At 42.5% G+C, this 23,870-nt stretch overlaps 1 protein-coding gene across 1 annotated transcript in view; it reads left to right on the forward strand.

The window, feature by feature from the left end:
* The window catches only part of LOC118770854 (solute carrier family 12 member 7-like), a 39,863-nt gene extending 27,658 nt beyond the window's left edge, over positions 1-12,205 (forward strand). Inside the window, exons 13-26 of the mRNA XM_036518598.1 lie at positions 58-176; positions 941-1,039; positions 1,238-1,357; positions 1,838-1,942; positions 2,948-3,116; positions 4,661-4,856; positions 5,130-5,299; positions 5,899-6,030; positions 6,182-6,289; positions 6,577-6,696; positions 8,167-8,336; positions 9,030-9,044; positions 11,365-11,498; positions 11,703-12,205. Of these exons, the coding sequence (XP_036374491.1) occupies positions 58-176; positions 941-1,039; positions 1,238-1,357; positions 1,838-1,942; positions 2,948-3,116; positions 4,661-4,856; positions 5,130-5,299; positions 5,899-6,030; positions 6,182-6,289; positions 6,577-6,696; positions 8,167-8,336; positions 9,030-9,044; positions 11,365-11,498; positions 11,703-11,794 (1,749 nt within the window). The 3' untranslated portion in view covers positions 11,795-12,205. The remainder of the gene's footprint in view (positions 1-57; positions 177-940; positions 1,040-1,237; positions 1,358-1,837; positions 1,943-2,947; positions 3,117-4,660; positions 4,857-5,129; positions 5,300-5,898; positions 6,031-6,181; positions 6,290-6,576; positions 6,697-8,166; positions 8,337-9,029; positions 9,045-11,364; positions 11,499-11,702) is intronic.
* The last annotated feature ends 11,665 nt before the right edge of the window (positions 12,206-23,870 follow it).

A 23,870-nucleotide genomic window follows, 5' to 3' on the forward strand; every position in this document is an offset into this window, starting at 1 on the left:
TTCCTCGCAGTGCACCCAGTGAGCTGGACTGTATTATATGCCCCCCCCCCCCCGCAGGTGTTCGGTCACGGCAAAGCCAACGGCGAGCCCACCTGGGCCCTCCTGCTGACGGCCGGAATCTGTGAGATCGGCATACTCATCGCCTCCCTGGACGCTGTGGCCCCCATTCTCTCAATGTGAGTGCCCCTCTCTCTCCTGCTCTCTGCCTTTCATACAGTATATAAATAATATGGGTGATACATGTAAGCAGGAATCACAGACTACAACAATAATTAACCAACAATTGTATTTTAGAAAGGGAGGTACCATAACAATTGCACAAAAGGCCCTGTCAAAGAACTTTGATGACACCAGTTCAAGTGTGCATTTTATTTCATAATTTTTCAAATGTTACTACAGAGCTCTACATGCAAATTGTCAGTGGAGTGTTTGTCCTATTTTATTTCATGGTTTGTTATTGAACTGGCTAATATTTTTATTTAGATTTTAATGGGAGGTTTAAAATGTAGTGCCATTTTACAGCATAAAAGCTGTTTGCCTTTAACTTTAATGTAGTCAAGGCCAGTTCAAACATCCCCGAGGCACCGATAGTCAGACCCAGATACGTGTACCTGGTGGTTTGCTCTATGGTAATGTTGGCTCAAATAAAGTGGTATTTATTTACCTGAGATTAGTTTTTCTGAAACCAGAACTCTGGTTGTATTCATATTTACAGTATGGGGACCCTATTCTATAGGCAACAGCAGAAACAGGTTGTATACACAGAGCAGGAGTTTTCCTTCATAGCCAACTAAAATCCATTAAAATCATAGCCAGTTTATTATTGTAAATGTCAGTTTTGTCAGTGTTCATGGTTCTGTGTTAGGCTCTGTCGGTGCAGAGAGGGGTATTGTCTGTCTCTCTCAGACCTGTATCTTCATGGTTCTGTGCTTCTGTGCAGGTTCTTCTTGATGTGTTACCTGTTTGTAAACTTGGCCTGTGCAGTTCAGACTCTTCTCCGCACCCCCAACTGGAGACCACGCTTCAAATTCTACCACTGGTGAGTCACCCCACCACAAAGAACCACAGACAACTGAATACAGCTGTATTCAACTGAATACAACAATCTGTAATTCAGGTAACATGGCTCTGTGTAACTGCGCAAGTCAGGTTTCATGGCTGTCTGTAGCTCTGTGAGTCAGGGATCAACCTGTCTGTAGCACACTGGGATCTGATTCTTGCCTGTTCTCTCTCACAGGACTCTGTCCTTCCTGGGCATGAGTCTGTGTCTCTCCCTCATGTTCATCTCCTCCTGGTACTACGCCTTGGTCGCCATGATGATCGCTGGATGCATCTACAAGTACATTGAATACAGAGGGTAAGAACAGTTTGAGGTTCTTGCTGTCAGGTGTTGTGGCAACAGTCAAGAATTTTGAGTAGAATCTTATGATTCCTTCATATTTCCTTGCTGTAATTTTTTCTGGCCATTTTTGTGTAACATGGTAGACTTGCAAAACTGGCACCAATCCTCTCCTTTTTACTAAAGAATCTGTGAAGGCAAGCAAAGTATATAAGTATACTTATAATAATATTCTTCTTATACCTCTTACACAAGTATAATATTGTCATGATGGCACGATCAGGTGTCACCTGCAACGCCATCATGTCCTCTTTGTGCTGGTTAGATTACAGTGGCTCAAATGTGAATCTTTGTACGGCTTTGGAAATGTGAGTGACTCTGTAAGATGCGACTGCCTCTGTGGGAGATGTGGCTGACTGCAGGAGATTTGAGTAGCTCTCAGGGCGATGGGAGGATCTGCGTGTGAAGAAGACTCTCTCTGTTCCCCTCTACCCACAGAGCAGAGAAAGAGTGGGGCGATGGGATCCGTGGCCTGTCCCTGAACGCCGCCCGTTACGCCCTGATCAAACTGGAGGAGGCCCCACCCCACACTAAGAACTGGAGGTGAGGTGTTGGAAGAGCACAGCGCAACATGATTCATTAAGTAAGGCAGCCACTCTGACCCAATGCCTTTTCTCTATCAATGTATGTAATCAATGTACTCTCGTCGAAAGGGTTATCACAGACCACAGATCGCATTGCGTATACACAGCTTATGCAATGTCTTACAGGAACACCTTAATACTAGTGTATAAATAAATGTTTTAAATAAAGTTTATTTTATATTTAATTAAATAATGTTCTTCGTTGTAGGAATGTTGAGACCCTAGCAGAAACATTTCCAAACTGATCTTAGAGTGGAGAAAACATAGTTTGCTAGACAGTGAGGCACCTTGTTCTTGCGCAAGTTTTTTCTGGATCTTTGGGAAGTCAGAACAGTTTTAGTTCTGTATCATTTATAAGATTAAATAAGGCTACACCAATTATGTTTTTTCACATGATATTCCAACTAATACACACTCAGTTTTTATAGTTACAGAAAGGCCATGTGTGTTTAGGCACCAAGGGGCATTATTCCTCTTTTATTGCTTAAGTAATTTTAAGAATTAATTTGATCACAGAAAAACTGAAGTCATCCGAGTTCTTTCAGGCAGTCCCTTAGTCTCTCCATTGGGAGAGCTTGGTCCAGGTTCATGGAGGCATAAAGTTGCGTGTTATCTGCATAGCAGTAGCCTGTATATTGAAAAATGCAGAGGTCCAAGAAGACATCCTAGAAGGACTCTATATTTTCGAGTAGTAAGAACTAAAGAAACGTGTATGTGTGTGTGTGCGTGTGTGTGTGTGTATGTGTATGTGTGTGTGTGTGTGCGTGCGTGTTTGTGTGTGTGTGTGCGTGCGTGTTTGTGTGTGTGTGTGCGTGCGTGCGTGTTTGTGTGTGCGTGTTTGTGTGTGCGTGTTTGTGTGCGCGTGTGTGTGTGTTTGTGTGTGTGTGTTTGTGTGTGTGTGTGTGTGTGTGTGTGTGTGTGTGTGTGTGCGCGCGTGCACGCACACGCACTCCTCCCCTTGCAGGCCACAGCTGCTGGTGCTGCTGAACCTGGACACCGATCTTGGGGTGAAGCATCCTCGGCTGCTCTCCTTCACCACACAGCTGAAGGCTGGTAAAGGCCTGACTATTGTGGGCTCTGTGCTGGAGGGCACCTACATGACCAAGGAATCAGAGTCCAAGCAGGCAGAGCAGGTGAGGGCCGGCACACCAGTGCTGGAGTGATTCACTGAGCTCCATTAATGGTGATTTTTAGTTCCTCTGAGAACCAGTTTTCTAGTTCTGCCCATCAGAATGCAATGATTGGATGTGCCCTCTGTTTTTGTGATATTTGTCAGCGATGTGTTCAGCACAGCTGTTTCATCACTAGCAGGCGATATAGTATCAACATCGCCACCTGCTGGTGCACCAGAGGACACTGAGTGGATATAACGCATTGTGTCATTGAGTTTGTTTACTTTAAAATGAAAGGCTCTTTGAGGTTGGGCCACTCTATCTTTAAACACTTCAGAAAATTAGCAGTGTAGAGTAGTGCCTTTTCATAGTTTCATGAGTAATTTATTTTTTGAGTAAATGAAGGAAATGGCTTCAAACAAGGGAAATACAGACACAAATAACAGTAATTTTTTAGACAACAGCAAGTTACACATGTGAGAAAAACATAATGGGAGTTTCATAATTAGTTATTGCTGACAACTTAATTTACCTGGTCGATGCTGTTATCCAGGGCAATTGACATTGCTCATATTTTACATTGTGAATACATTGCATATGTGATCCCTTTTCTCCTCACCATTATTCTACTTAATCTCAGAGTTTTCTTTGTAAAAGTGTTGTTGCTTATTAGAGCAGATTTAGATTTAGCAGCCGTCCATTGTTTGGTAGTTTTCCAAATCAGTTTTGTCTTTACGCTGGCCTGTGCATAAATATGTTTGTGTGCAGCAGTCCTTTCCCTGCATGTCCCATGTGGAGTCATTAGAGCTCGTGTAGAACAATCCCCGAGGGGTCACACAAGCTGTTAAAGGTAACAACCAGCAGACAGAACCCTGAACCCTGGACTGATCTGGGGTCAAACAATCAAACAGGCCTTACCCCACCATCTCTGTTGGTAATATCCAGTGTATTCACTCTGTATGTCACTACCTCTTATATTGGTTTAGTCTCCTGTGGGCCATCAGCTCTGTGGTAACAACTGACCTTCCCTCAAGTAATGATCAATGGCGTATGGTGTGAGTTAATTAATGAAGGGAGATTATGTATTAACTGCTGAACACACTCAGATACCAACATGAACCGGAGGCTTTTAGATTCATGTGCCACACAAACAAGTTTTTTTCTCTCTTAGTTCAACAAGCTCCAAAAAGGAGCTCATGGTGTATATATCTTGATTTGTGGCCACATGGCCTTAACGTAGACTTCAGACAGCTTATTATCATCGTTTATGAAGCCAAATATATTATTTGTTTAAATGAAGCTGTGTTTTCACCCTCAGAGTTGTACCTGAGCTTGTCCAAATCAGTGTAATACATGGGTTAATCAATATCTGGCAGGAGTGTCATGTTCTTCCAATCAATTTGAGTGATTTCTCCTTGATGCATGATAAAGTTGAAAACTGGCATTAGCTCAGTGAGGCTTTTTTTGCAGTTGAAGATTCCCAAGTTAGGCCAAATTATATCCCTCTCTCTTTCCCTCTGTCTCCTTCTCCTCTCTCTCTCCCCCTTTCTCTCTTTGATGTGTAGAATGTCAAGTCTGCCATGTCCGCAGAGAAGACCAAGGGTTTCTGCCACGTGGTGGTGTCCTCGAACCTGCGCGACGGCTTCTCTCACCTGATCCAGTCCGCCGGGCTGGGGGGCATGAAGCACAACGCCGTGCTGATGGCCTGGCCTGGGAGCTGGAAGCAGACAGAGAGCTCCTCCTCCTGGAAGAACTTCATAGGTAAGTGGCTCACCCTCTCACTTACTCATCTACCTCAATGCCAGCATGTACCTCTATACGGCACACTAAGCCTTGACCATATACCAAGATGAATGTGAGAATGTGCATGATTCGTGTAAAAACTGGTGTCCATCTATTATCATTAAATGTGTAAGGTTAGACTGTCTCCCTGTAGACTGTATAGAACAATCACTGAACTCCAAGGAGATGCTTTGGTGTTTGAAAGTAGATGTGGAGACCCGTTTCTGTGCTGTCCCGACTCCTCTCCCACAGAAACGGTGAGGGAGACCACAGCAGCCCACCAGGCCCTGCTGGTGGCCAAGAACATCGACTCCTTCCCAGCCAATCAGGAACGGCGGGGGGAGGGCACCATCGACGTGTGGTGGATCGTGCACGACGGAGGCCTGCTGATGCTGCTTCCCTTCCTGCTGCGACAGCACAAGGTACAGAGGGGGGAACAAGGCCCAGGATTTTACACTATTCAACCAATATTTCACCGTCCGATCACTATGGATCAGCGTTTGAATGCTTGTTAATTCACAAGAAAGAGAAAAAAATCAGTTTTATTCTTCCTCACGAATATTAAAGAATGTAAAACTAAAGCCTGAATGAAACCGATACTGATCTTATATGAATAATTTCCTGCTTGAAGGTGTGAGAGAATACAGATCTCTATGTTGTCGTTACTTACACAGATGTAGTGGTTTGTCTGTAGCGTGGGGAAAAAAGGCAGGGTTTGGTGATTGGAATGTCGGCTCTTTAGAGGCAGACAATAGCGGAACAATAGCCAGAGCAGCAGCTGGGGAGCCCTCTCAACTCATTTCTATTTTCCACTACTTCTCTCTCCCCCTCCCTCTCTCTACTTTCCCACTCTGTCTGTCCTATTCTTCTCCGTGTCTCCTTTCCTTCTCTCTCTCCTCACCCTCTCCCTCCTTTCCCTCTTTGTCCTCTCTCTCTCTATCTTCTCCTTCTCTGTCTCTTCTCTCTCTTCTCCCTCGTTCTCCCTCCTCTCCGTCCCCCTCCTCTCTCTCCCTCTCTGCAGGTATGGAGGAAGTGTAAGATGCGCATCTTCACTGTGGCCCAGTTGGACGACAACAGCATCCAGATGAAGAAGGACCTGCAGATGTTCCTGTACCACCTGCGTCTGGACGCTGAGGTCGAGGTGGTGGAAATGGTAAGGGGCCAAAAGAGGACATCACCCTGACCACAGCCGTGCATGCTGTTATTTCCACCATTAAGAACTTCGGTACACAAAGAAAATGTGGAAATTTAGACAGAGAACACACCTCATTAAGCCTGCTGCTTGTGTCTGTGCTGTCATTCAGCATGAAAGCGACATCTCAGCCTTCACCTATGAGAAGACCCTGGTGATGGAGCAGCGCTCTCAGATGCTGAAGCAGATGCAGCTGTCTAGGACAGAGCGGGAGAGAGAGGTAATGTCTGTTTGTACTGTAGCGTAGTGTGACGTCCCATAGTCAGCCAGATTAACGTCCAGTCTAGACAACCTATCTAGGTTCTGACTGAGCAAAGCACTGCCTCGCTTGTTCAGTTCACAGCAAAATACTGTGAGGCCGCTGGCTTAATCATTACACAGAATGGAGTTCTTTTCAGATAAGACCGGAGCGGGTGCGTAAAGGAGGCCCCTGTCCGACGTGGTGAGTAGGGGCCCCTCTGTGTACTCTCCTGTCCTGCTGACTGTACGGGTCTGTGGGGGGTGCAGATTCAGAGCATCACAGACGAGTCCCGTAGCTCCATCAAGAGGAAGAACCAGGCAGGAAGAAGCACTTCCAGTAACCACCTGCAGGTCCCGCAGCCAGAGCACTGCCCCCAAAAGAATGAGGTAGAACAGTGTGCCCTAACAACGTGTTCCCCAGCCCCAGCCCATGGCTTCAAACACTGACAGAGCCACAGTCATTACGCTCCCGAGCTTTCAGCACAGCATATCTGATCTGCATTATACTCAGCTTAAGAAGCTGATCCCAGTCCTCAGTATACAGTCCGATGCAGTCTTAGGTGTTGTTTTAGGCAACCTAAATTAACTGCTGTATAGCTGCTCTGAAGACTGTATCCAGGCCTCATTAGTTCTGTTACTTTGTTAACAAGGCTGTGACTCTGCGAGTGTCATCATCCCCCCCCCCCACCGCTCAACCACTGCCGTCCTACCCCCTGAGTTTGGAGCCTGACTCCCTCCCACCCTGATGCTCCTCTCCCCAGCTGTTCATAGCATGGATCACATCAATCATTTCCTGTGGTTTTAGCATGGCACCCAGTGCAGTTTTCTGTTACTGATGTTGTGTTACTCAGAAGGTTGTAAAGTTGTCGAAGGTGGAGGTTAGCTTGAAGTGTGTTGTTTCACGTCTGTGTTTTGTTTTGAAGGTATGTGCATTTTATCAGCATATTTATGATATCGTTCATTCAATTTCAAATGCACACGTGTTGAATAAATACTGTACAGTTTGTACCACATGTTTACATTGAGTTTCAAGTATTGAGAAAGGTCATAACTCTTGGAGGAAAATTGGTTAGCCATTTGCAGAAGGTTTAATACTCCTTATACCATCATCTTGCACAGTAGAGAATATTTTCTAAACACGCAGTTGCTAGCCTGTATTATCATTTAAATGACTTTGTAATAAATGTAAGGTTGACAGTATATAGCACTATAAATTCACAAAATATTTAGCAACATTGTACACAGTAGACTCTATTGTACTCTGTTTTCGGTTTTGTGCTGAATACTATTTAGAGAGCTGACTGTTAGGTAAGTGCCTGAATGAAAAATGATTTTATCTCGTGTATATCCCATTGGTATATCCCATCCTCGTGTGACATCCCATTGGTGATGAATGTAGCGAAGGGTGGTTTGGCGGATAAAGGGAATCTCACACTGCCCAAAAAGGCAAATATTCATACTTATCTTCAACTTGATCATTTTTGCAGTAGTGCTCATGTTGGTATTAAAATGAAGCTGAAAAATTGCAAAGAGACAAAATGTGTTACCTTTTAAAAATGGGGCGATTAACATACAGTCTATATTAGTCATTTACAATGCTGCTAAGCACAAGGGCTGTATATTTGGTTTAATGCTTTTTCTGCATAAAAACTCACTTGTTGTGCTTTTCTTAAAAACCTGCTGCTAGTAGAGTTCTGCTTGTAAAAGTTGTGCTGTCCTACATGGATTCCCTCACTGTGTTTCATTGTGAGACGGGTGTGACAGCACACACACACACACACGCACACACACACACACACACTGCAGAGCACTCCTGTTTGCACCTCTCTGACAGCCGCTGTCTCCCCCCCTGGCCAGGCCCAGCTGATCCATGACAGGAACACGGCGTCCCATGCCACCCTCAACGACAAGGCCAACTCCGCCCCCAGTCGCGTCCACATGACCTGGACCAAAGAGAAGTTCATCACTGAGAGGAACCGCAACCGCGAGGCCAACATAGGCGTGCGGGACCTCTTCAACATGAAACCGTAAGGGCACAATCTGTGTGTGATAAATATCTCAGTTGTATGCCGCTCATATTTAAGCATCTGTATTGTAGCATAATAAAATACAGATATTATTTTAGGGTAAATATTACTTTTTCATAAGGGCAAAGGCTGTTTAATGCATATACTTATAGTCCCTCAGTGCCGGTCAGAGACTCCCCACTAGGCAACGGACTGTTTCTCTGATGTCATCATGCTGGATCTCTCATTGACCCAGCCCTTTACTCGAGATTGCAGTACACTCTCTGGTGTAGTAAATTAAGTAGCATAATAAAGTGGGTTCACCAGCAAATCAACACAACGGGCACAGTTTTTCCACCTGCAGGAGTCTGTTTGCCACAGAGATGTGGCGCTTCACTAAGGGTGTGGCTATTAATTCTTTAGTTCTAAAGCCTACTGCAGTAAAGTTTAACCAGTAAGATTAAGAACTCAGCAGCATGATTGTTTCATATCCTCTCTAGTATATAGTATTTTAGCAATATACTATGCCAAAAGAAGACTATTGTCCTGGTGGTAATACTGTATGGTGGGAAGAATGCACGGTCTGATGAGACTGACTGGGTGCGATGATGTCATGTTGTGGTGCTGGGGAGCGTGTGTGTAACCATAAGCCTTTTAAAACCCGTCAGAGGAAACGTCTAAGCCTGTGTGTGTCTTGTTTTGTTTCCCTTCCAGAGAGTGGGAGAGTCTGTAAGTCAAATTTTTCATTGCCTGCCATATGTCTTTGTGCGTGTCTGATGGTGTCCTTTCTTTAAGTTCAGCTCCGCTCTCATGAGCACCCATTTCACTGCGACAGAGCCTCTGTGCGTGTGTGTGTGTGCGCGTGTGTGTGTGTGTGTGTGCGTGTTTGTGTTTGTTTGTGTGGGGGAAATTCTCTCTATACATCTCCAGCGCAAATGCAGCATGTCCCCCCGTTTGCAGGGACTTTCCAGTTTGATCTGCATGTTATAATATTATTTATTTACATTTTTGGCATGCATTATGCAAACTAACTTGTGTTACACATGCTTTAAGACTGCATACTTGCTCAGTTTTTGTGAAGTTAGTCATTGCTTTTGTAAGTATGACATCATAAAGGGAAATACTAATTACTATTTGGATGGAAAGTGCAAGTTGTAAAGTGCACTGCGCTCTCCTGCTGTCTGAAGATTGCAAACATCCTTAGCAATTCAGCATTTAAGAAGTCCCGAGTGACTCTGTCAGCAAGGTGTTCCCATTGAGGGCAGGCTGAGGTGTACAGCCCGGGTTTTGAAACCGGCAGTGCTGTTTGCTGATAAAGACCAGGAATCCACAGCAGCAGAACAAATTAGTTTCCTTCCGCCGAGGATAAGGGGTAGGTAGATCAGCCAGGGTTTCCTCACCTCACGTCTCTCAGGCACCCTGTAATTCGTCAGGTGCTTGCGAGTTGCACGGATGACATCACTGGAGTAACAACTTTCCTCCAGTGGGTGCTGTAGAGCACTGTGTGACATGTAGTGCCAAAAACGGTGTCGAAGGATTGCATTCGCCTTGCCTCAGAGTGTATCAGTGACCTCGGAGGTTATCGCAGTGAGACAATGCTCAATTACTAATTCTGAAATAGGGTTGCATAAAGGGAGAAAAGCGTTTTAAAAGGGGAAGTATTAACACACTGCAGGGCATGTCCTAAAAGCCCTGAGGGCAGTGCTCACTTCTGCAGAAAAGAAGTCTGCACAAAATTACATTTATTCATATCTAATGGTTTTGTTTGACTAAGGACACTGGGATCTCATTACTGTAGTACTATAAGTGTCCATTCGTGTAGTTTGCGACAAAAATTATCCCATCCTCCTCACCTTCTAGGGACAAGCTAATGTACAAGGTGTTGATACTTCACAGCATTATTACATTATATTGTCATTAAACCTGCTGAAAGTAATATATTGTAGTCCACATATAAGAATCAAATCTGGACTGTTTGATTCTCAGATTCTTAAAGTGGAGTTCCAAATGAAGGGAGAAAATGGATGTTTGTGTTTTAAACATTTAACTCTTAATCAAGGAATGTCCTTTGTTCTTTGAATATGAAACAAAGGGTATTTGAATTGTTCTTTATTTTTGTACAGTCCGTTATAAAATAAAATTAAAACATAATTTACAGTGCACTCTGCTTTTAAGAACCACATCTATCCAAGGATGATTGATTCTGATGAGTAACTGAGTTTTAAATGAATGAGTAAAATGGACATTGACATTTTGAACGTTATTCTCTTCATCCGTAGGTAGCTACTTCAAACATATAAAAATAATATCAAATTAAATAATGTGACAATAATATCGTTTGAATGTCACTGTGTGAAACACTGGTGCAGTGCATGCTACAGTGCCATAGCACAGTGACTTTTGCTGGTCTTCATGCCAAGCTAAAGCCCATCTCTCCTCTGAACTTTGCTGCAGGTTTGACTGGCACAATAACCACTGCACTGTGCTATGACTGTACAGTCATAAGTGTTGCGTTTTGTGTAACCTACAGGCTATATGTGTTGTTTACGCATGCTGGGGTATGGGGGAGGGCTTTCATTTTGTCATTAGCTCAGTAATTATCTAATATCAAGTATAATTTATAACATTTAATTCTTTAATGTGAGAACACTCTCATCAGTGTGTTTTAGAACAGTGCCTGGTTGTCCCAGGAAGCATTAATTTCACACTTGATTGGATAATCTGCCTTGCGCAAACACCTGTGTGCGCAAGGCAGCCAAAGGCAAACATTTATTATCATTTATTATATTAGGAAATCAGTATGCAAGTCGGTCCTCTCTTTGTAAGCCAGTGTGTGACTTGTGTTCACTTGCTAGCAGCTCCTGTTAACAGTCTCCATTGTTGACGCATTGATCAGTCCTGTTTAGAAGATAGGAGAGAAGGTGGTGTATCCAGGGTCATTAAGGGGCTCACCAGGGCACAAACCTCTGCAATTGTCAGGGTCCAGCTTGTGTCTGACTGATCTGGGTACAGTCCCCTGAAAAGACGCCTCTTGTCTGGTTTGTTGAAGGAACCAGTCCAACGTGCGAAGGATGCACACCGCAGTAAAGCTGAACCAGGCCGTGGTGAGCAAGTCGCAGGGAGCTCAGCTGGTGCTGCTCAACATGCCTGGACCTCCTAAAAACAGGGAGGGCGACGAGAACTGTATCCTTTACAGTTATTTTACAGTTATTGCATTTGTTTCAGTGTGTTTCAGTGTGAGAGTGCATGCTTCACATGCTTAAGCAACACCGGATATCTCCCATTATGCTACTAAGCCTAGCTTGAATCCTGGGTGTCCCTTGTCACGTGATGAGCGTTTCCCCTCGTCATGTGACTCGTTCCCCTCCTTGACCGTGGCCTCCTTAGACATGGAGTTCCTGGAGGTTCTGATGGAGGGGCTGGAGCGCGTGCTGTTAGTGCGAGGGGGAGGCCGGGAGGTCATCACCATCTACTCGTAACGGCGCGAGGGGGTCGAGACCATGGAGCGGCACCACAGGACCAGTCCCTGCAGGGCGGGGATGAGAGAGCTGTCACCTTTACCGCAGGGCGTGGCACACCCACATTTCATCTCAGCGTCTCTAACATTTTACTGCTCTTCTGTTTTTAAACACACATTTAAAAATGCCTGGCATTGCTATGTAAACAAGTAGAGCAAAGGACAGCGCAAGTACTAAAGTGTTCTCTGTTGTTCCTGTAGTTTTCTTTGTTCAATTTTAGTTTCTTTTTAAGTGACAAAAAACTGGATATGAAACAGATATGTTTGGCTATCTTTTTCAGTGAGCCTGTGGTCTGTTTTAGCTGGATTCTCACCAAATAGCACCTTTGAGTGCGTTGCTCCTGTTAGACTGTGGAATACTGTATGGGGGGTGGGGGGGGGGGGGGTCATGTTTTTTGTATATGCAAAACGCTCATAAGTAAGGGTAGAAAGTAGTGCTGGATGTTTCATATTACCCATGCTTCTGTTTTTAAAGAATATATGCCTGTATATCTTTGTGGAAGCTTGTACCAAAATGAAGTGCTTGACTAGTACGGTAGGATATGGGCCAGCATTACAGTATGGTAACCAGGGCAGTTCTAAGCCTAAAGGAGGAAGTAGCCATTCTGTTCCTGGCTCTCAGTGAGGGGTCGAGTCAGGAGCACTGTTTTTTGCACACCTCACTTGTGCGTTTTTCAGTTTCATTACACACCTGAGTATCTCTTCAGAATGCTCAGAATAAACTCATTTCACCCTGGAAAACCACATTTCCAGATACAAGTGGCTGAGAAATTTCATAATGGAGTTACTAGTCTTCACTGTAGAACGCAGCCATGAAAACTGTGCAGATACGGCAATATTTGTAAAACAGAAACTCAGTTTTGTTTAAAAACTCATCTCACACATGGGAACGTAAGTCATCTGTGTCTGCGTCTGCATATTGGAAACGGAGGTGTGCAACTCCTCTGGGACACGCATAAGCAAAGTATGTGCACGTGTGTCTCAAGTCTGAATTGGCCCCTTAGTGACCAAAGGACAGCCCAGAATTATAGTGGTTCTTAGAGAGCCAGCGAAAGGGAGAGCAATGTGCTGGTTGTAGTTCCTTTAAATATTTCCATTCCAAAGAGGTGTCACTCAGGCACAACTGTGGAAATGTGGGGCAAATATGGCTGTGTAGTAAACCACCATCTCAGACGAGTCGCAACGTCCTTCCAGTCCTCAGAACCAAATGACCACACAGGTCATTTACATATCCAAATCACTACATACAGGGGACCCTGCATTTAAATTATTGGGAAAGGGATATGTTGTCTTTGTGCTTATTGTTGTATAGAGGAGTGCAGTAAGTGTGTTATTTCTTTGTTGTTGACAAAGCAAGAGCAAGCAATACAGGATACTGTGTGCTCGTCTTTCAAACGGACATATCGCCAAGGGAGCTGACCGCTGGTGCAGCTTTGAGGACCGTCATCAAGCCAAGGCCCTGCTAACAGACATTGCTGTAGGAATAAGCCAGAGTCAGGATGCTCAGCTGAGGAGTATGTTCTCAGGAAGTTGTTAGTGACAGCCATAATACTAGATGCAGGTATGTGATGGGGGGGGAAAGCAGGAGTATTTTTATTAAAGATCAATGCAAGTGTGTATTCCTTTACCTTCAGCAATGGTGAATGTACCCTTTTTAAACTCTGTGGAAGAATCCTACCAAGGGATATGCGTGAGGAGAACTGCTCATGTTTTCTGCCTGTCTAAGCAAATCTCTGCCTTCAGAATCTGATCGAAAGTATGTACACAATGGTAAATATCTGGTTCAGTTACGCCCTCGAAACATGATTGGTTGTAAGTGGGGAAGGAGTGGCTACAGAGCAAATGCATGGAGACCTTTATTTCGCCCACATAGATTAATAACGTCAGCAGCATAGCCATATAAAAGGAAAGACGATGTCTGTCCTGAGCTAAAAGCCAGCAGTCAGTTTTTTTTTTTTTAAATCTTGCTCTAATTCTGATTACATGGAAATGTCCATTCAAACATGAACATTTCAGGTCTGCCACTGTTCACAGAATTTCAGGTTTGTCTCATAATTTAGTTTTTACGCGCAAACATCACCTTTGACTTGCGTTGTTATGACGCTCAGAAATGTATTTGCTATGATGTGTAAACTGGCCTGGCATTTCAGTAGAAGTATTTGCTTATTTGCAACTGCAGACACACCTAGTGACTGAGTGATAGAAATCATAGGAACTCCCCATGTGAGCTTTATTCCTAGAATCCTGTGGGGCAGGCACAGTGTGAAACCATGTTCAGGGTATATGTCGGTGCTGCCTCTTCTAACCTGAAGCCCAGTTTTATCAGCTACATGGGCAGAGGTGGTCCCAGATAGAATACACACATACAATAATATACTCATAAGCTGTTTTTACATAGCATTTTGCTGCTTTTGACCTCGTCCAGTCTTTGGTATGTGAGCCTTACAGAGCTACCAGTAGAAAGCATAGACACTTGGCCCATTGCTGTTCTGTTGTAAGAGATACTGTGTACTGCTGAAAACAGTCTTTATTTTAAATGTATTATACTGTACAGTTTTCTTTGTTGTTTATTCGTTTTGACGTTTCTAATTGTGCATCTTTTGCATAGGTACAAATGTGCCAAAAGAGAAGCTTCTAACCAAAACATGCTTTGTCCTTAGAATTTTAGAGAGAGTCACATTTTGTTTCCCCCACAACACTGCAAGTGTATGTGTATGTTGTGTATGTAATGAGTAAATCTCAACTGAATTACTCATATAGTTACAAGCAATCTTTGCCTAACTGCTCTCCTGCCTCCAGCATAGTAAGGCTGCACCACTGGTTCTCCTTGTACTGCAGTTATTGGGTTAGTTTATTTATGGCTGACATATTGAATGTAGAGGTGTCTGCATATCATCAGTGAGCATAGTGGTTATTTAATGGAATTACAGGGGCTTATTCCGACTCCAGAGCGCCAAGTGGCTTTTTTCATACCTCATACATTTTTCATTTTTCAAACATAACTTGCGCACACAAGTATCTATTAAAATGGGTTGAATTCTGACTGCTAGCAAAGCAGTCCAAGACACTTCCCAACTGTTCAGGAGAAACTGTGGCAGCTGTGTCATGGCCTTGTCTAAAGTTAGTTAAACTTCTTTGCTGTCAAAACGGAGGCAGTACCCCTTGCAAAGAAGACAGTGTGTTTCAAAAAATAATTTCCTTTTTATATGTTAGCTAGCTAGTTTTTTGACCAGTTGTTAATTTCAGAGAAAACTGGAGTTGTCCACCCCACGGACTATAGTTGCCACCGATAAAGGAAAGATTTGTAGTACAGGACACATGGCAATTTACTCCTAAAGAACACCACATGTCTGGGGACATTATTGTGGTTATTTGTACATGTGGGCGCACATATGACAAGTGTGCACGTTAGTGTAGCTAAATAGTTTATTACACTAGTTTAGTTATTGAACATTCATGAGTGTGTGGGGTGTATACCAGTTAATCTGCCATCTCTGCCCCTCTGTTTCAGACCTCAGGGAGAATATCATGTCACGTTTATAGAATGCAGTTGCTTAACATCATATGGACAAATGTGCACAGACTATCAAATGGGGGGAATTCTGATACGAAATTCGATGTGAGTCAAATAGAAACTCAGTTCTCTATTTTCACAATGTTGTTGCACATGATTGCTACTGTGTCACATTGTTTATTCCACCTTTTTGTGGGTGAAAGGGTTGTGGAGAAAACCGATTTAAGTGTCATGTCAAAATGAGTGAGCTTGGAAATCTTGGAAATGAATGAGTTACACCCTCATTGGGCAAAACACTTGGTGTGTGAATCTTTTGGGAAGCAGTTAAGTAGGGCTCACACTAGCGCATCTCAAGACTGAATCAGCTCCATGGTGTAGCAGACAAGGCCTGTCACAGTCAGCTCAGCAATTCAGCCATACATTTCAGTGGTTACAAACACACACACATAAAACATTCTGTTTCTTTTATAATTTCTTAGCTGTGTACTATTTTGTATGAGTGTCTTAAGTCTTTGCATTTATTTCTATGTACTGTGTGTTGTAAAGAAGAGTGTGACTGCTCTTGGTCTAGTGCTGACAAAATAAAGCTGTATTTCTGTCAGCCTTCAGAGCGTCTGTTTCAGTTCTTTGAGTTCTTGCATCTTGAAGTCATAGTTATGTTTTGTGAAGGGACAGTCATTAACCTCCCTATATAACAGAAAAAATAGGCTCACAGCCAGCACAGACTCAGTTGTTGAGATTTTAAAGGTACACTGGGTTGTTACATGAGAAATGAATTCATAGGCTAACTGAGTGCTCCAAACAGCTGTTTAAAGCATTCTAAAACAGAAACTTCTGAATCGTCTAGTTACTAAACAGACGATTCAGAAATATTAAGTACTTCTATAGCAGTGTATAACAACACTAATGTAATTTGGTCAGTCTTTTTGCATTGTGAAGTGGAGTTGCAAAACTTTAATTTTAACATTACCAGTAGTCTTTCAAAAGCAAGTGGTAGATTCAGAATCTAGATAGCTATGTTTTATGTCAAGTTTGGTTGTTAATTGTTTGATTTTGAGGATAAACTATGTTTTGAAATTGGTCTGTGAGATTAAAATTAGCTAATGTTAGCAACTAATGTGAAGTAGCAGCTAGTTAGATATCAAACCTAGCTTAGCTAACTAGCTTGGCTTGTTCGCCATTCAAGAAGCAAGGCAGCTTGATTGGCTAAAACATATCTCAGAAATGTAGCTACTAGCTTCTTAGCTATCATTAAGGCTTGTAGACCAATATATATGTTCAAAGTTATGTCTAGCTATGTGTGTCACACCAAGCTAATTTTGCTGAGTTGGGTTGGTACCTACCATAGTGGCATATTTCACCTTCCTGCTTACTATATGAAATATATATATATTTAGATACCTATTAAGATTACTTATTTGAGTCCACATCTGATCGTGTGGCATTTCTGGATTTTTAACCCAGAAATAATGGTAATATGTGTATATTGGTTGGCTTTCGCGGTCCTGATTTCAATAAATTGTCCAATTCAAACAAACTGCAGTGGGGTTTTTAGTAATACAGCAGGATTTACAGCTACCTTAAGCATTTCCAATTTCAGTGGGTATTAAAGTTGAAGGCGCTCTTACTGAAAGTGAATATATGATGCTTTTCTTTGTTCTTCCTGCAAAGGTTGATCAAGCTTTCTATGCACACGTCCACAAATTGAGATGCTTTGCCAGAGAGTATCAGGGTTTCACAGTCTCCGCTTCTAAAGCTCTTCTAAAAGTTGTATATTCTTTGTAATTATTTTGGTTTATTCCTGATATTTGCATTGTATGACCTATTTTACCTCTTTTATTTGTTTTATTTCCATTGCTCAACGTACTTGTTTGTGTTTAAAGTTAACTTTATTTTATATGTGTTTATTTTTTATTATTGTCACCTTTTTAGTTTCTGGAAATTTTTATCTGGAAAGCACTTTGAATGCCTGTATGAGAACTACTGTATAAATAAAGTTTGTTATTATCATCATCATCATCATCATCCTCACCAACTCCATCATCATTTTGTCAAACTGGCATTTCATAGTCTTCACCTTTAAGGAGTTGAAAGTGACAATAATCACTGAACCAGGTATTTGTTTTAGTCACTTAATTCTGTTAGTGTACTTGTTCCTCCCAGCGAACAGAACAAAATCAATACAGGGAACACAGTGGCTTGCAATGTAATGTGCAATCTCAGCTGTGAGTGCTTCAGATGGTAATGAACTGGAAATGAACTGTCTGAGGCTGTGCAAGCCGCTAATTTCCACTGTGGCATAGCTGCCACAGTTAATAATTAGGGTGTGTAGCAGTTAGTAATCCATGTTAATATGTGGGTGTGCAGGCACTCTAGGCCAAGCTTTCTAAAGGCTTGAGGGGTGCTAGCCTGCCTGGCCAGGGAAAGAGATAGTGGGCTGACTGTGTTTCTGAGCAGCAGGAAGGAAATGAGGAATTGCTATTTTTCTCCCCAATGCCAGAGAGGCTGATGTCTCTGTCCAGATCATTCTGTGTCCTCAGTCATGGAGCTGCTCCTTGTTTTTATGGCTGGCCTGATGGGTAAATATCACACTCTTCGAGTTTGCAATCAGCATCGTTAGCTTTTGCACAGAGATGAATGAAAAGTACATTCCCAAAAGGATGCTTCTGTTCAGAGTAGGATGGTGCCTGCCATTTCTAAATGCAACTCTATGCAGATTTTGCATGGAGAGAAATAGAGTAAATGATGTAGAGTTACAGACATGAATGCTTGAAATGATTGTTTCTCAAGTTATTGTTGATGAACTAATGATGTGCTTCTCATCGAGAGCATATGTACTCTTTTAATTCGATAGAAACCAGAGAGAGAAAGTCCATAATGTGATTGTGTACTGAACATGTATAGTTCATTTACTTACCAGCTATTGCAGTCAGTTATATTAAACAGCTGATACAGTGAATACTAGCCATTGGAAGCTCTTCTCCAAGAATTTCATCTTTTACTATACATATGATCATTATTGCTGTATGAAATTCAAGAGAGAGGTTTTTGCTTGGTCTGAATTAAGTGGGGCAGTCAGTGTTCATTCCAGGTGCTAACACACCTTAACAGGTGAGCTGGGCACAACTTTCTTAGCCGTCATCTTAATCCGACCAAAAGATGAAACCAAACTCACCAAGGGTGAATAATTGTCTAGAGTCAGTTGATCCATTAACCCTCACACTTTCTCTCATTTTTCTCTTTACATCCAGTCAATTTACAACAAATAATTTCAGTTCATTATTAGAAGGTTAGGTGATTGTATTTGAGACCTGTGAGCACAGGATAGATGGAAATAACATATTGCAAGTTTCAATTAACTGAACTCCTGAGCAACCATGCTGTTAAAAAAAGTGAAAAAATTTTTAGCTGTGATCATTTTTGTGGGAGAATTGTCCTCGATGTCTTACCCTTGTCCCTCCTCAGTCAGCCTGTCCCAGGTGGTGAGAGGTCCCGGTGAGGTGAGCGGGTGGGTGGGGCACGCCGTGACCGTCCCGTGCAGGTACGAGCGGTCCTACAGGGACTATGTGAAGTACTGGTGCAGGGGCGGGGTGCGGCGTACCTGCAGGCCGGTCGCCATGACGGATGGTACGGTAACGGATCGCAGGGTGTCCGTGTGGGACGACCGCTCTGAGGGTGTGTTCTACGTCACCATGATCGCGCTCACGGCGGAGGACGAGGGCTGGTACCAGTGCGCCATCTCCAGATCTGTGTTCCGCGCAGACGACACTGACTCTGTCTACCTCAAAGTGAAGGAGGGTAAGGAGATGCTTCATCACTATTCACTGTCACATGTTTCATCATTATTCTCCCTTGTATCTACCTGATCTGTCCTATCTATCTGTTCTAATTTGGGGCGGCAATGTAGCATAGTGGTTAAGGTGAAGGACTTGTAACCGAAAGGTTGTCAGTTCAGTTCACCATGGGGGCACTGCTGCTGTACCCTTGGGCAAGGTACTTAACCCACAGTTGCCTCAGTAGATATCCAGATGTATAAAAGAAAAGACCTGTAATCTGCATAAAAGCATCTGCTAAATGCCAATAATGTAATGTAATGTTCTGATATGAAGGATGATCATGGCAACAACACCCCTGCCCCAGGTTATCCAGGTCGTACATATAAAACATCTATGAATGACAAAAGGAACTCATGTGAACATTGATAAATATTTTTACTAATGAGCTATTGGTGTTACAGTAGTTACACCACCGAGAGGTGAAACCACAAACACAGCTGCAGTTACAACAGAGGTTACACAGACATCGCCCTTGAGCTGGCACAGCACAGGAGAGCCCGGGTGAGATTCAAGTCCTCTGCATCGTCATCATTCCTTTGTGTTAGTCTTTAGGCCCCCAGCCCGGACTCACACATTTCTGAATAGGAAGTGGGCATGGGGTAGCACCGGAGTGCAGCAATAGTGCCACTCTGAGATGTGGTCTGTTTGCTGTATGATACTGGTGCCAAGACTGTCCTCATTAACAAGCTTGCCAGTTTTTATAAGAATCAATCATTCAAGCTAATCTTGCTTCTTCACTGTCTAAGGAGGTAGCATTACCTTTTTGCATGCCACCTGAAATTTTAATTATGGGCTGGGCTATGCTTAATCATTTGGAAATTAGTTTTTAGTTTAAACCAGTTGTTTATTCAATATAGCTGATAGGAAGGCTCTCAGGGAATGGTTTTGGGTTCCCCTCAGGTACTGATAACATAAGGGTCCCTGTTTGGTTGGATAACACAGTTACCTTTGGGCCCAGATCTAGTATGTTTTAGTTCGAGAACTGAAAGCTCATACCTCCCGCCTCACGGTGTCATGTCCCCCGCCAGCATGCGTGTGTGGTCGGCTCTGCGGTGGCTGCTCCTAGCTGCGCTGGTGGCCTCGGCCGGAACGGTCTCCTGGTGGACAAGAGGCTCACGCCACGGCGTATCGCCCAGGGCCTCTCACCCCCTCGCACCCGAGTTCCAGTCCTGCTTGCACAAGGGGTCACCATCATCATCATCATCATCATCAACCACGTCATGTGTCAGCTCCCATCCACAGACCAGCAAGCAGCTTGCACCAGTCTAGGGCTGACCACTGCCTCACCCCATTTCTGATTACGTCATCAAACCACTATGCCACTTCTCTGGTGTGACATCAACTGACTGTGGATTATGGCAGCACATAGATAATGTTGGATCCCCCTGTATCAAGGCTGCTTCTAAGCATATGCATGATGTCAGAATGTTCTGTTCTTTTATGAAGTGTCCAGTAACATGATATTGCAATTCATAGTTTAAGGATATCCTGGAAAAAATGTGGTCACTCACACAGTCATATTCTGGAATATTGAGGTTTTGTTTGGAAAATTACGCATCTTGATTGCTTTTATGTTAGCAATACTTATTGTGTTTTGCCATAAATTTGACACAGCTGTGTCCTATTATGTCAAGTCAAGTGAACCTTGATGTAGTGTACAAACACTGATGTATGACTGCTTATACAGATATGGGCATATTTGATATTTATATGGAAAAATTGTTTTATTATATGAGTGGTGAAAGTAGTGGAGCACTGCATTTGTAAGCATAAGCATGGCACTTAACACGAAACTTAAATCATCTCTGCAAATATACCCAGATGTACAAATGGAAAATATCTGACAACGTAAAGCTATGTAAATCTACTAAATTTTAACAAATTAATAAATTATGACATTCAGAATGTTATAATTACCGTTAAGTAATTCATTGCAAATTTCACACAACTAGCAGCAGCTGTTGATCTATAATTATAAGCAGAGCTGCCTGTTGAAGGCTAATGTGAAAGTTACAAGGCGTTATTCTGACTTTACGCTTCTTGCAGCTGACCAGAGACCCCCGATTGTTCCGCCACTGCACGCCTTATCTCCTGCCAGCACATGCTTAGCCCCTGCCAGTCTGCCAGCATTTACCAGAAAAGGAAGAGCAGCCAATGAGTTTCAGTGAAACATGGAGCACAAAAGCAGGCCAACAAAAAAACTGTGTTATTAATAATGTAGTAACTGATAAACTGTTCATTGCATAAGCTCTGTACAAATTGTCCAAAAAAAAACCCCAGGTCCACAATATAATCACCATCTATTTCGGTATCCCACCATAACAGTTGTTGTTAGCAGATTAAACTGCTTATTTTGTTTTATGTTTGTTTTTGTTTTTTTTCTTCTTAAAATCAAAATCTTATTGGATGTGCAGAGGAAGGTAGCGTTTTAAGTCATTCCAAATATTTCCATTAGGGGGAGCAAAATCCCACATGTGTGTCAATGACCTCCTAGGCAAATGCAAATGCAAAAGTTTTTGATTGTGCAAACGCTTTTAAATTGATGTGTTTTAAAAAATTTGGAACTTTTTTACTGTACAATAGAACACTTGTCAGCCAATCAAAAGTTCCCCATTTTCCATACATAGAAATGTCCTCTATATACATTCTGGAAGCAGCTCCCACTCAGATGAACCCCTAATTTTGCTAGCTGGCATAATAGATAAAGTTAAATTAGCACTTGTGTACGTTGAACTAATAAAAGTGGAATAACTACACTGAAAGTTAAGACTGACTCAATCCTCATGGCATGTGTTTTAAGTATCCCAAACACTAGTATTCTAAATGGCCTTGCATCTCCATAGCAATTATAGCTATGACCTCAAATGCACCAAACAGTATTGTCTGAGATAATTACGAGACTGCTTTCAAGAGGAGCCAGCTCCACGACTCCAGCAGCAGTGACCACTGAAGACATTTTTTCCGGCCAAGAGATGACAGGATGTTTTATGTGCCCCGGGCCTTAGGTTAGCTGCTTGTGTTAGCCTTCCTCTTCATCCCACTCAATGATGAAAGCACACTCACGTTCTCATGCCATTTCCTTTTCCTGATTTTTGGTTACTGTGGTGACGTCATGGGTCTTTGTGTACCAAATGATATCAGCATCATTTTTCCTCTAAATAAAATTCGTAACTGATTTCTAAAATTCACAGAAGAGTGGAGAAAAAATATTTTTATATTACTGTCAATCTCTTTTCTCTGAAGGGGGTATGTTTAAGACTTACAAACTCGTAAATATTAAACATGTTTCCCATATATTATTCCAGTTTATTATATAATATAATGCACGCAGATGTAGTACTGCATACAATATTATGCAGATTTTCATTATAATATTAGTGTGTATTGTCATACAGGTCTGTACTCAAGTGTTTTGGGGTGATGTCTTGTCATTTGAAATGGATTTTGTTTTCGAGTGAAAGCAAAATGTTAATCATATCAGGTGTTTGATGCAGTTCCTGCCATTAACCTGCATTAACCTACATTTCCACCTGGGACATGAATTTCATCTGTTGCGTTTCTGGACTAAGCAGTCTTATCAATCTTGCAGTAAAGGGGTGGATTTCAAGATGTAATCCCAAATACAGAGACGTCTGTAAAAAAAAATGTAAAAATGAATGGCCAGTAACAGCTTAAGAGCGTTTTTTTATGTGCAGTACCTCACAGTTTTCAGGCTTGCCTACCCATGCATCTCTTATAATGGGCCATACAAAGTTGCACACTCTAAATAAATTCCAATGACACATACTACAACTAAACTGGCACCTGCTGGTCTAGCCCTATTCCCCAAACTGCAGCCATAGCAATATGGCATTGTGGGTCCAAAAAGCACTGCTACCCCTAGGCTAACACTGGAAAACTGCTTTTACAAGGTAAGCAAAGGTCTAATTAAAATGCTCAACCCACCTTGATGAATATCATGGGCACTAGAACATATTCATTAGTTTTGATATTTCTGGGACAACATGATAATAATAATATACTTTCCTACTGTTAGGGGACAACTGTGTCACCTGTCCTGCTGTGCCCTCTGCAATAAGCATTGCATCATTTATGGTAGCATTCATACAATGGCTCTGGTGTGATCTTAAGTATGTGTGGCTGAAATTAGTGGCTTATGTGAGTAATGCATAACGCCAGTATGGTAGCAGGTATCAGAGCAGTTTCAGTGGTGACGTCACTCCCTAAGACTTGGTTAGCCAATGGAGACTGGTTAGCCAGTGTTGTTGCCAATAAAGCTATGGGAAAACTGCCTTAAGTTCAAGTGGTAACAACGTAGGCCATTACGCTTTAGCTGTGCAACAAGAACAGGGCTTTGGATCTTACTCGTGGAGGTGCTGACATATCTTTCACATTTGTTACATATGGAAAAATGCTAACATGCTAAACACATTTATGTGAATGTGGATTTTTAGCAAAAAGAAATGTTACAGTTCCTTTTGGAAACTGGATGATTTCAGGGTAGCTGCCGCTGTTGTTTCAGTTACAGTGACTGTGACTATTCAATGGATGATTGACATGTTGCTCACCCTTTTCAAATATAATAGAGTTAAAATGTAATGCATTGCAATAAAACAGATACATTTTGGATTTGCTAGCTAGATATGCATTGCATTTATATAAAATTTGCTACCTGTGCTCATGGAAGG

Source organism: Megalops cyprinoides, chromosome 24 (assembly GCF_013368585.1).
Source record: "Megalops cyprinoides isolate fMegCyp1 chromosome 24, fMegCyp1.pri, whole genome shotgun sequence".
NCBI lineage: Eukaryota > Metazoa > Chordata > Actinopteri > Elopiformes > Megalopidae > Megalops > Megalops cyprinoides.